Source organism: Mercenaria mercenaria, chromosome 18 (genome assembly GCF_021730395.1).
Source record: "Mercenaria mercenaria strain notata chromosome 18, MADL_Memer_1, whole genome shotgun sequence".
NCBI lineage: Eukaryota > Metazoa > Mollusca > Bivalvia > Venerida > Veneridae > Mercenaria > Mercenaria mercenaria.
The window spans coordinates 29,201,159-29,214,021 of record NC_069378.1 but is presented as its reverse complement, the minus strand read 5'-3'; the positions used below and the strand labels follow the sequence as shown (position 1 = coordinate 29,214,021).

The 12,863-nt window shown below is 36.1% G+C and overlaps 1 protein-coding gene and 1 pseudogene across 1 annotated transcript; both read left to right on the top strand.

Annotated features, from left to right (window-relative positions):
• Window positions 1-454: 454 nt before the first annotated feature.
• Window positions 455-2,865, top strand: LOC123538747 (3-[(3aS,4S,7aS)-7a-methyl-1,5-dioxo-octahydro-1H-inden-4-yl]propanoyl:CoA ligase-like; annotated as a pseudogene).
• A 7,924-nt stretch (window positions 2,866-10,789) lies between these two features.
• Window positions 10,790-12,863, top strand: LOC123538848 (uncharacterized). Its single transcript, XM_053530395.1, has 2 exons — window positions 10,790-11,327; window positions 11,923-12,863. The coding sequence occupies exons 1-2, from the start codon at window positions 10,853-10,855 to the stop codon at window positions 11,937-11,939; spliced, it is 492 nt and encodes a 163-aa protein (XP_053386370.1). The 5' UTR covers window positions 10,790-10,852; the 3' UTR covers window positions 11,940-12,863.

Sequence of the window (12,863 nt, the reverse complement as noted above, 5' to 3'; positions counted from 1 at the left end):
TAAATTGGAGGAAATGTTTACGAAAAGTTTTAATAAAATTGACAGTCCTCCATTTGAATTAAACCACAAAACGATTCCGGAGGCAATAAAGTGTTACTCAGAGACAAAGGGAGATTATTGGATTTCAATCTACGAAATCAAAACAAACCAGAAAATTCAAGTTTTCTGATCATAAACATGGTTGAGATAATGAAAATCCATTCAACGTTAAGGGTATGGTGGGGGGGGGGGGAAGGTCGGGTGTTTATCTTTTCATTACCGCTCATTAAGCGTCCCAGTCAAATCCTGTCTGCCATAAATAATTTTGTTTCCGTGTGTTCTTAAAATTATTATTCTCATTTTCATTTAATTATATAAGAAAAGCTCATGGCCACGCTACTCGTGAAGTATTTTAAACCATTATATATGCAAGTAATAATAAATAAAATAGACAGATAAAGTGGGTTCTTAATTAAGAACAGGTCACGTTATATGTGGATTTTGCTCTTATCTCGAGTATGCATATTTGATTAAAGTTGTGGGTCGCTGAAAATTGTGTGAATTTTGTACAGATAGAAAGTTTTAAAGAGTGACTTCATTTGAAAAGTAAAATGGAGGGTATGTTCACGAAGAGTTATGTTAAAATTGACCGACAACCATTTGAATTAAAGCACAAAACGATTCCGGAAGCAATAAAGTACTACTCAGAGACAAAGGGAGACGGCAAATCTATTATTTTTGTGTCCACAAACGGAAGTCGCGATGCTGTTACGTGGTCGGAGCTTTACCAAAAGTCTTGCAAAGTGGCAAAGTCGCTTGTTAACTTGGGAATTCGGAAACAGGAAATTATCGCTATAAATTTGCGTTGCTGTCCAGAATGGTTGTATGCTACATTCGGAGCAATGATGGCTGGAGCGATCCCTGTGAGTATAACGTTTACGTACACGGATGGAAACGATCTTATCGCAATGATGGAAAAGCTGGAGAAATGTTCGTTGCTGGTTCTAGATCCTGGATTAGAAAGCATTAACTGGAACATTCTTCGTAGGCTTCTTGACGAATATAAAGCTGATGGTAAAGTTCGAAGTAAGAAAATGCCTTACTAGACATTTGTTAGGTGTTGCGTTCGACAGAGCGGCAGATGCTTCCAATGTCAAGGACTTCAGAGACCTTCTAGAGGAAGATCATCCTGACACAGAACTTCCCGACATAGGTCCAGATGAATTTTCCGGACTATTTCAAACATCGGGAAGTACTGGAGTACCTAAACTTGTGGCGCACGTACATCTAAGCTCAATGAAGTTAGCAGAATCACATACATTTGATTTGATAGAAGACAAGTTCGTCCAGTTTAACGACCGACCTTTTAACTGGGCTGGAGGTTATCCAAGTTCTGTTCTGACCGGTCAAACAAGGGTGGAGTTTTCCGAGTTTTGTGATCCATCAAAGGACAGGCTTTCATTTATGATTGAAGCTATAGAAAGAGAAAGATGTTCCATGGTATTTGCTCTACCTCCTTTGATGCACGAGCTAATTAAAAGACAGGTATAACGACACATTGATATCATATAAGTTGCTAATTTCATTTCATTCAATTATAATTATGTATCCAGAATTATTACAGTAGCTTCGTATTTATTGAAACAACAACAACAACAAAACTCTAACCTAATGAACATGATCGTAATGAATTCTGCGTAGAAGTTTTCAGTGACAATCAAACACATTATGTCATAGCTTCAGTCATCAATTCCAGAATTTTTAGCGCCTTAAATCAAACCAATTAGATGTAAGTTATACATAATACATCTACAGAATGAATTTGATATAAAAGTGCAAACATATTCATTTTTTTTCTTTTTTCATTTACTTTTCCAGGACAATTTACCTAACGATTGGTCGGTGGAAGCTATTTTAACCGCAGGACAACCTCTTACGAGCGGACTTGCTGCTTGTGTTGGTAAAGCTTGCAAATATCTACTGTGCTTCTATGGTGGGACAGAATGTGGTGGCGTGACGGAGGCGAAAATTACGGACCCACATGATTTCGTTGAATTTGGATGCGGAAAGGCGGTGAATTATCCTGGATTAGAAGTGAAAATCGTAGACGAGAATGGTGAAATTATTCCCGTCAACCATAGAGGAGAAATATATGTTCGATCGGAAATTATGTTTAAAGAATACTTTAATGATCCTGAAAAAACAAAAGCGGTTAAAACATCAGACGGATGGTATAAAACAGACGATATCGGCCGAATGACGGAACACGGTCAATTCTTTGTAGAGGGTCGGAAATCAAACATGATTATTTCGGGTGGTTTTAATGTGGCTCCTGAAATCCTTGAAAACGTCATGAAAACATTTCCTGGTATCGCTTTAGTAGCCATAGTACCATTTCCAGACGACGTATACTATCAGGTTTTGTGCGCATGCGTGATAAGGAAACCAGAATGTACAGTAACCGAAACAGATGTCCAAACTTATTGCCGTGAATATCATGCTGATAAACCGGGACTTTTCACCGTTCTTCCGAAATATTACATGTTCTTTAAGAAGTTTCCTGAAACAAGAAGTGGCAAAACGCATCGAAAAGAGTTAGAGAGACTAGCGTTCGAGCGTTTCGGACCTTCAGATGACAAGTGTCCAAACTGAAAAAACTTCTAAGAAGACATAACGTTATTAATGAAACATGATACACTTATTAAATAGAAAAACAATAAGGCATGACTGTTAAGAATAATACTGTTCATAAAGAAAACATTGGAAAGTTTTTTGGAGATGGCGAGCAAACATAAAAATAAAGTATTTATTTACTACACAATTTGAATATGCATTTTGTGTTTTGTTTAACAAAGAGATATGCCAGATATTACATTTAACACCTTATTCAATTTTCTTGTGGTTTTTTTTTTGTGTCATTTATGTATATATACATAAATTAAATATGCTTTTTAGAGATATAGATTCAGCAAATGAGATGGCAAAGAGGACCTCTGTCTAAGCCTGACTGTCAAGAAAGATACTTCATTGATAGACCACACGGGACAAGGAAGATTCTTCCGCATGTTCAAAAGCTCTTCAGTTATATACATTCTAATACACTATAATTGTTTGATAGTTATCATTGAAATGAGCCTCCGGCAGTGAGGTACTAAGCAATAATTATTTTGAATCTATTTTGATTTACACTATTCACTAACCTTGTTTACCTACGAGGGTCATCCATTAGATGGTGAGAATATTTCTACAGCACTGCCTGATTAATCGAGTGTATTCATATTTACATATACCTGACTTATAGCAATAAAAGTGAAGTGTGATGTCATAACGTCGCTCACTCATGCGTTAAGCTATGGTCAGTTTAAACATATTTTATTGCTCATTCAGTATTTACAAGCTCATATAACATTTTTTACAAACACAAACAAATAAGCAAATGGGTCGGGCCACAAGTTCTTACAACATCCTATGGTCAAGCTATGGTCACGTTGAAGATAGAGGAACAGCGCTTACAATAACATAGCTTCTTTCTAAAGGAAACCGAGTGTAGAAATATTTGAAACTCTTCAGTGTGTTTGTGGAAAAGATGCACTCCCACAAGATGCAGTGTATAGATGTTGTTTTTTTTTAAAGATTGGGCGACACGGTGTACTGCGCATGCGTCAACCGCGCAAATAAAAAAATTATGTTAGAAAGAAATTAATATTTTAGTAAATCAAGCTATTTTAAACGAAGGATTCCAGTTTTTACGACCCTGTTTAGGTAAAAGGAACATTTTTTATTCAACTTTCGTCACCTTTATCAGTTTTACTGGAGCTTTTAGAAGTATTTATAAGACGTTAGTATTACCGGACGCTTTGTCTACATCGGGGAGCTCTTGAGCCATAGACGCTTATTAAAAATAAAGGAAATGGTGCATAAAATCATTATTTTTGAACTGTTTATAGCCGTTTAGCTAATACAAGTGGGTAACTTCATATATGAACACATTTATAATGATGCAGTACCCATAGTTCTGAAAGTCTGTCATCCACATGGCATCAAACTGATTAATAATGTTAATAGACATTTGCATTCGGGGAGCATAAAAATATGTAGTCAATCGATAAAAACAGTTCAACGTTAAAATGTTAGCAAACAACCATTTTTATCATTTGAACCACTAAATGTTTTGAGAAAGTCCCTAAAGTATACCCGAAGTCAGATTCGGATTCAGCATCGGATTAATTCGCAAATGTCTAATAGGAACATATCATCGGATGACGGAACTGTTATTTACATTCTTCATTTCATATTACCGGTGAAAGCACCGTAATAAGTGTTTTTGACTTGATTATTTTCATATCAGTCATACAAGAAGAGTAAAATCCACAGCTATCATTTTTTTGTACTGTTTTAAGCTCTACCTACTTATTCTATCCAGGGATATTGAAACTAATCCAGGACCAATAAAGTATCCATGTGGTGGATGCTACAAGCCAGTTGCAAAAACACATCGAGCCATCTATTGTGATGCGTGCTACTTTTGGTGGCACATTAAATGTGCCGATATTACAACTACTAAATATAAACGTCTTGGTAATATCGAAGACCCGTGGATATGCAACCAGTGCTCAGCCTTCCACTTTACTGACAGCTTCTTTGACAATACTGTTTTATCCATAGACAACTCTCTAAATTCTACAGGTGAAGAAAATATAGACAATTTTGAGGGTGTAACTAAATTGAGGAAGCAACACCCACGGAGATTTTTATGTGGATGTCTAAATATCAACAGTTTACGTAATAAATTTTAAAGTATTCAAGAACTTTTAACTGAAAAGACTATTGACCTTCTTTTTCTTTTAGAAACTAAAATAGATGAATCCTTCCCAGATGCTCAATTTGCAGTCGAAAACTACCACATGTGGTGGAGAGCTGACCGAACATCCAGTGGCGGAGGTATTATTGCATATCTAAAATCAGACATTGCAGGAGAGTGTGTGTGTGTGTGTTCGGGTTTAACGTCTTTCTCAACAATTTTTCAGTCATATGAACGACGGTGTCTACTTGTAGCAGTGAGCACAATGCTCAACTTTATAGTGCTGCCTCACTGGAATATCACGCCGTAGACACATGACATGATACCCCACCCAGTCACATTATACTGACACCGGGCTGACCAGTCCTAGTACTATCCTCTAAATGCTGAGCGCCAAGCGAGGAAGCTACTAGTACCATTTTTTACGTCTTTGGTATGACGCGGCCAGGGATCGAACCCACGACCTCCCGCACTCGAAGCGGACGCTCTACCACTAGGCTACCGAGGTGGTGCTTGCAGGAGAGAGGAAATTAGATCTAGAATTTAAAGTAATAGAATCAATCTGTATTGAAGTAAAATTGGAAAATAAGAAATGGTTAATTTTTGGAACATACAAACCTCTATCTTTAACAAATTTAACTTTTCAAGAAAATTTTGATATAAGTCTAGACATGTCCCTTACCAAGTATGAAAATATAATGATAATCGGTTAACTTGAACATGCTCTCTGATGATAAAGTCATACACTAAACAATACTTGTGATATTTTTGCCCTAGAAAATATTATTAAAGACCCTACTTGTTTCCAAAATCACAGTGACCCTACACTCTTGGATGTTATTTTAACAAACAGTTCAAATCGTATTTCCAATACAAGTAACTTTGACTGTGGACTGTGGACTGTGACTGCCATAATTTCATTGGCGCTCAATGTAAACATGATGTCCAAAAGCTGAATAATAAATTTTGCACATATAGAAGTTTTAAACATTTTGATGTTGAAAATTTTCATCAAGACTTACTCTGTTATATTTCTAAATTAGACTGCCTAAGGGATGATGTTAATTTATTATATGATGTTTTTAGCAGGACTTTTTTAGATGTAGCAAACAAGCATGCACCTTTGAAAAAGAAAAGGGTTTTGCAGAAGCCAGTATCATTCATGAATAAAACTCTGATACAAGCTATTTACAAGAAAAGAATGTTTTTCAACAAATTTAAAAAGAATAAAACTACTAAAAACTGGGAAAACTTTAGAAAACATAGAAATGTAGTAAATAGCTCGAGAAGAAAATCTTTAAATAAATATTTTATTGACAGATGTGTAGGGGTGCAAATCCAAAAATTTCTGGTCAACCGTTAAACCTTTCCTCACAAATAAAGGTTGTACTAAATTTAAGGACACTATTTTATTAGAAAAAGATAAACTTATTACTGTTCTACAAGAAGTCTGCAACGTTTTTAATGATTGTTTTTGTAAATGTGGCTAGAGGAATTGGTAATGACAATATTATCCCAAATGAAGACCATCCAAGTATTGTTGTTATTTTAAATAATAAATCATGCCAGTCAGAACTAATTTTTGAGCCAGTTACAGAAAATTACATTTGTAAACATAACATATCAATCAGTTAAACATAAAGAAAACCACTGGAGCTGACCATTTATCAAAACTTGTAAAACTAGCCGAACCAGCAATTTCAGGTCACCTTACCCTTCTGGTTAATAAATCTTTTTCAGCTTCAGTTTTCCCCGATAGCTTGAAAATTGCTCAGGTGACACCACTGCATAAAAAGAAAAGTACACTAGAGAGAGCTATTAATACTCAAATTGTATTTTTTAGGAACTCGTTAACATGTATTTATCCGCTTTTAGTTCTGGTTACGGTTGTCAAACGGCCCTTTTAAGAATATTTGAAGATTGGAAACAAGCCCTAGATGAGAACAAATATGTAGCCTCAATTCAAATGGATCTTTCTAAAGCTGTCGATTGTCTACCACATAATTTACTCATTTTGAAACTTAAGGCATATGGTGTATCCGGAAATTCCCTAAAATTAATTCGAAGTTACCTTAGTAATAGGAGTCAGTGTATTTAGTGTCAATTTAGCAATGATTTTAAAGACATCTATAAAGAAGTTCCACAAGGTTCCATTTTAGGGCCGGTTCTTTTCAACATCTTCATAAACGATATCTTTCATTTTGTTACAAGTTAGTAAATTGTATAACTATGCTGATAACAACACTCTATCACATGCAGATCATAATATTAATACTCTTATAACTACTTTGGAAAATGATAGCTTATCACTCATTAAATGGTTTTCAGATAACAAAATGCAGGCAAACCCAGACAAATTCCAAGCTATAGATATTGGTAATAAAACAAAGAAATGTAATGTCTCCTTCAATCTAGATGACAACATTATTTCATGTGATGAAGAAGTAAAACTGTTACGATAGATTTTAAACTTAATTTTCATTCTCATGTTTCAAGTCTTTGTAAAAAAGCATCTCGGCAATTGAATGTATTAAAACGCATTGGACGTAATCTATGTAAATTAGGTAAACTTAACATCTACTACTCATTTATCATGTCAAATTTTAACTTCTGTCCATTGGCTTGGTATTTCTGCGAAGAAACTAACACTAAGAAAATAGAAAAAATACAAGAAAGGGAATTACGTTTCATTTATAACGTCTATAGTTCAGATTATGCAACTCTTTTAAATCAGTCTCAGCTTCCATCTCTGAAAGTTAGGCGTCAAAGGACAATTGCTATAGAAACTTTTAAAATAATTAATAAACAGACTTCAGCTACCTTCATGACCTAATAAATATTAATGATAAACCTTATTCTTTTAGGTATACAAACACTGCAGAAGTGCCACAGGTAAGGACAACAAGGTATGGTAGCAACTCCTTCCGTTCTTGCGCTGCCAAGCTCTGGAACTCCTTTCCTCAACATTTTAGAGATGAGTCGAACCTAAATCAGTTCCTGAGCTTGATCAGTGCTTGGAACGGACAGAGTTGTCGCTGTTCATGTTGTGCCAACAATGCATAACTGTTGCTCATGTATTTATGACAATGCTTTTTATGTACTGCATGTTGTTTGTTTTATTTTGTTCGTTTACTGTTAACTTTAGTACATAGCTTGCCAATGCATACTTCACGCATGTAAATTTGTTGATTTGCTCTGCTTATAGTTATGCTAGATATCAATTATATGCTTATGTATTTTGCAACCTGTAACTGCTTTTGTTCTCTGCTTAGTTTGCATGGTTTTTTTGTTTATTATGTATATGATAAGTTTGCATTTTATAAACTCCGTTTAATATCCTACCTGACAGATATGTGCTAATCAGGTCTCTTTGAATCTTATTCAATGTGATATATGGTTTTTGAAGACATTTTTTACCTGGTGCACTTCTGTGTTTATATTAACTTAGATCTTAATTATATTTAGACTGTGGGTGGTCAAAATTAGCAAAAAACTTTCAGTTTTTACCTTATATAATTTGAAGTTCTGCAGCTGTATTATGTATAATGTGCTTTTTTATGCTTGATAATTCATGTGCTTTTCTAGGTGCTTATTTGTTTGTACCATAATATGTTTGTTTTTTGTTATCTGTTGCTAAGTCGACCAATAGCTATTCATTGCTAATGTTGTAATGTTGACACCAAACTTTAAATAAAAATTTGTATCTTGTATCTTGTACTATCAAAGCACAGTCAGTCGCGACCAATTTAGGAAACGATTTAAGAAAATACTGGGGAAGTGAAAAAGTTTTTGTCTCTGATACATAAATAACCTGCGAAGAGATATCGCATGATATTAGAATCAGTCAATGGTCCATACATACGATTTTTACGAGCAAGACGGTCATGAAACAGATTGCGCAAGACGGGTAGCTCATTGACTGACGTCAGGGCAAAACAGAATTTATTCGGGATAAGAAAGATTAAATATAAACTGAACACAACTAAATTCCATTGTTGTTTATTTCTTATAAAAATCACTTATTTATGGTCGTTTTGAGACATTTTCTAGCATATTAGATTTTCAGAAACTTGTATTCCCACAAAGAACTATATCGCTACTATAGAAAAAGGGTATAAGCTTTAAATTATGAAAGAACGCTACCCTTCAAATATTACAATCGGCTAAATTTACTCCTTCTCGCTACTTTCAGTGTGTCTCTTTTCGAGACATAAAATTCTTACGCCACCATTCTTAACTGACACCCGATAGGAACATGCACATTTCGACAGAATCCTACACATACATACTGAAATGCAGTAAAGTAAAATATTACAGGATGGTAATAAGAAGAGGCTCGAGGAAAGGAGAAAATGTAAGGGTTATTTATATTTCGACTACTTGAGAATAGACCTGCATATGTTACATTTGATATTTGTTGTTGTTGGATTTAACGTCGCACCGACACATGATAGGTCATATGGCGACTTTCCAGCTTTTAATGGTGGAGGAAGACCCCAGGTGCCCCTCCGTGCATCATTTCATCACGAGCGGGCACCTGGGTAGAACCACCGACCTTCCGTAAGCCAGCTGGATGGCTTCCTCACATGAAGAATTCAACGCCCCGAGTGAGGCTCGAACCCACATCGATGAGGGGCAAGTGATTTGAAGTCAGCGACCTTAACCACTCGGCCACGGAGGCCCCTACATTTGATATGGTAGTGATCAGCATAATTATATAAACAGACGCCAAATTCTACAAAATATGACTTTTGAGCTGTATACAAACGTACACAGGGCAATTATGGGCAGCAGAGCAACATTTGATCTGCTCCAAGTACATATCTATTAATTTTCTGTAAATCATCTTGATATCTGACGTAATTTTCGTTTGAAATCAGCCGCCTTCCTGTGGATGTTTTGCTTGTCCGCCATCTTAGGCGGCCTGTGACTACTTGCTAAAGAGGACTCCTTGGATCTCGCTTGCGAAACATGGTGTATATTGAATTTTGATGCACGACCTGATTATTTTGGATTATTGAACTACGATTTCAAGACCTTGGTCTACATTGAATGTTAATCTACGACCCGAACATTTTGGAATACTGATCCACGCTTGCAGACCAGGATGAATGTTGATCTACGTCATGAATGATTTGAGTGTTGATCTCACATTGCACACCTGGGTCTACATTGTATGTCGTCTACGACCTGAACATTTTCGGCCGTTGATCTGCGATCACGACATTTTCGACTTAGATTTACGACCTTGTCTTTTTAATGTTGATTAAATTAGTTCAAAATAATTCAAAATTAAAAATACGTTATAATACAAAAATGCCATTTTGGACTTCAGTGGATTTTGATCTATGATCTATGACCTCTGAAATTTTGATTGCTGATTTTGGACCTGGATCTACATTGAATGTTCATCTTCGACCTGATAAATTTTAAATGTTGATTTCAAGACCTTGGGTTACATTGATTATTTATCTACGACCTGAATATTTTGGAAATTGGTTCTACGATTGCAGAAGCGTGTTTACACTGAATGACGAATTGAATATTGGATTTCAAACTACGAGTCCAATTATTAAGTCCAAGTTATGATCATGAACATGTTTGAAATAGTGCAATCCCTTCAACTTTATTGGGGGATAGGGCATGGGTTGGGTGTTGCTCGTTCATTACCTTTCAGAAACCACCACTGCTATTGAACCACTTGGTTTTGATCTATGATAAAAATTATAGATGCTATTTTCATATAATCGTATAGAAAACTCGTGACCACGCTACTCGCGAAGTATTTAATCTTTTAACCAGTAATCTTTTAACCAGTCGATAAAAATGTGCTTTTACAGTAAGCACATATTACATGTATATAACAAACTATTACTAAACAAAGAAGACAGATAAAGGAGTTCTAAAACTGGAACATATGCACATTTGTTCTTTTTTATTTCTGTTTTCTCTCTTCACATGTGTATGCATATCAGATTTAAATTATCGGTCATTGAAATATATGTTGGTTTTGCACGTTCATTTGATGACAGGTAAATAGTTAGAGAAGGGTTACTTCATTTGAAAAGTAAAATGGAGGGTATGTTCACGAAGAGTTATGTTAAAATTGACCGTCCTCCATTTGAATTAAAACACAAAACGATTCTGGAGGCATTAAAGTACTACTCTGAGACAAAGGGAGACGGCGAATCTATTATCTTTGTGTCCACGGACGGAAGTCGCGATGTTGTTACGTGGTCGGGGCTTTACCAAAAGTCTTGCAAAGTAGCAAAATCTCTGATTAATTTGGGAATTCGGAAACAGGAAATTATCGCTATCAATTTGCGATGCTGTCCAGAATGGTTGTATGCTACATTCGGAGCAATGATGGCTGGAGCGATCCCTGTGAGTATAACGTTTACGTATACAGATGGAAACGACCTTATCGCAATGATGGAAAAGCTGGAGAAATGTTCGCTGCTAGTTCTAGATCCTGGATTAGAAAGCATTAACTGGAACATTCTTCGTAGGCTTCTTGACGAATATGAGGCTGACGGTAAAGTTCGAAGTAAGAAAATGCCTTACTTAAGACATTTGTTAGGTCAACTTGTTTTCTGCCCATCTTGTATTTTGTGTTGCGTTGTTGTCCTGTTGTCTTGTTCTTGTTGGCATTTCTTTCCTCGTTCTCCTTACTATCCATCGCCCCCTCCCATCCCTTCTCCTTGCATTTGTACCCCCTCTCCTTTTACTATGAGTAAGTTATCGTGCCCACCATAATTTTGGTCGCCGGCCGTCTTTAGGCGGTGCCCGACTGTTCTTTTTTCCTGCTTGTGTATGTATCTTGGGCGGTACCCCACAGTGTTTTTTCCTTACTCTTCTGTCTGTTTATCTGTGTATGTTAGTTGTGTGTGTGTGTGTGTTTGTATTTTGTACGTTCGCTGCTAGAGAGACTGCGTCTAAGGAACGTTGCTTTCCCTGTGGAATATTCACCCTTCCTCTATTTTCCCCCGTCCCTTTTATCTACCCTTTACCCCTCCCTTTTTCTGTATTTCGCATGTAATTAAAATGTACTTGTTGTTGGATTTTTGAAGCAACCCCTCTACAATATTTTTTCTATTTACAAAGTGCAAACATCCTCAGGTTTATTTCATTTTCTTTTCAAGGACCATTTGCCAGATGACTGGCCCGTGGAAGCTGTTTTGACTTCAGGACAACCTCTTACGAGTAGAATCGGTGCTAGTGATGGTAAAGTTTGCAAATATCTACTGTGCGCCTACATTGGGACAGAATCTTTTTGCGTGACGGAGTCGAAAATTACGGACCCACATGATTTCGTTGAATTTGGATGCGGAAAGCCGGTAAATTATCCTGGATTAGAAGTGAAAATCGTAGACGAGAATGGTGAAATTGTTCCCGTCAACCATAGAGGAGAAATATATGTTCGATCGGAAATTATGTTTCAAGAATATTTTAATGATCCTGAAAAAACAAAAGCGGTTAAAACCCCAGACGGATGGTATAAAACAGACGATATCGGCCGAATGACGGAACACGGTCAATTCTTTGTAGAGGGTCGGAAATCAAACATGATTATTTCAGGTGGTTTTAATGTGACTCCTGAAATCCTTGAAAACGTCATGAAAACATTTCGTGGTATCGATTTAGTAGTCATAGTACCAGTTCCAGACGATGTATACTATCAGGTTTTGTGCGCATGCGTGATAAGGAAACCAGGATTTACAGTAACCGAAACAGATGTCCAAACTTATTGCCGTGAATATCATGCCGATAAACCGGGACTTTTCACCGTTCTTCCGAAATATTACATGTTCTTTGAGAAGTTTCCTGAAACAAGAAGTGGCAAAACACATCGAAAAGAGTTAGAGAGACTAGCATTAGAGCGTTTCGGATCTTCTGATGACAAGTGTCCAAATTGAAAAAAAAAACTAAATGCAATTGTTGAACAGAGGAACGATTACCATGGTGTTGCATAAGTGTTAAGAATAAAACTAATTGAGATCTGTAGTTAATGAGGAACTGTTTTGTTTATACACAGTGAGGAAATGCATTTTGTGTTTTGTATAATAAAGAATTATTCCAGATA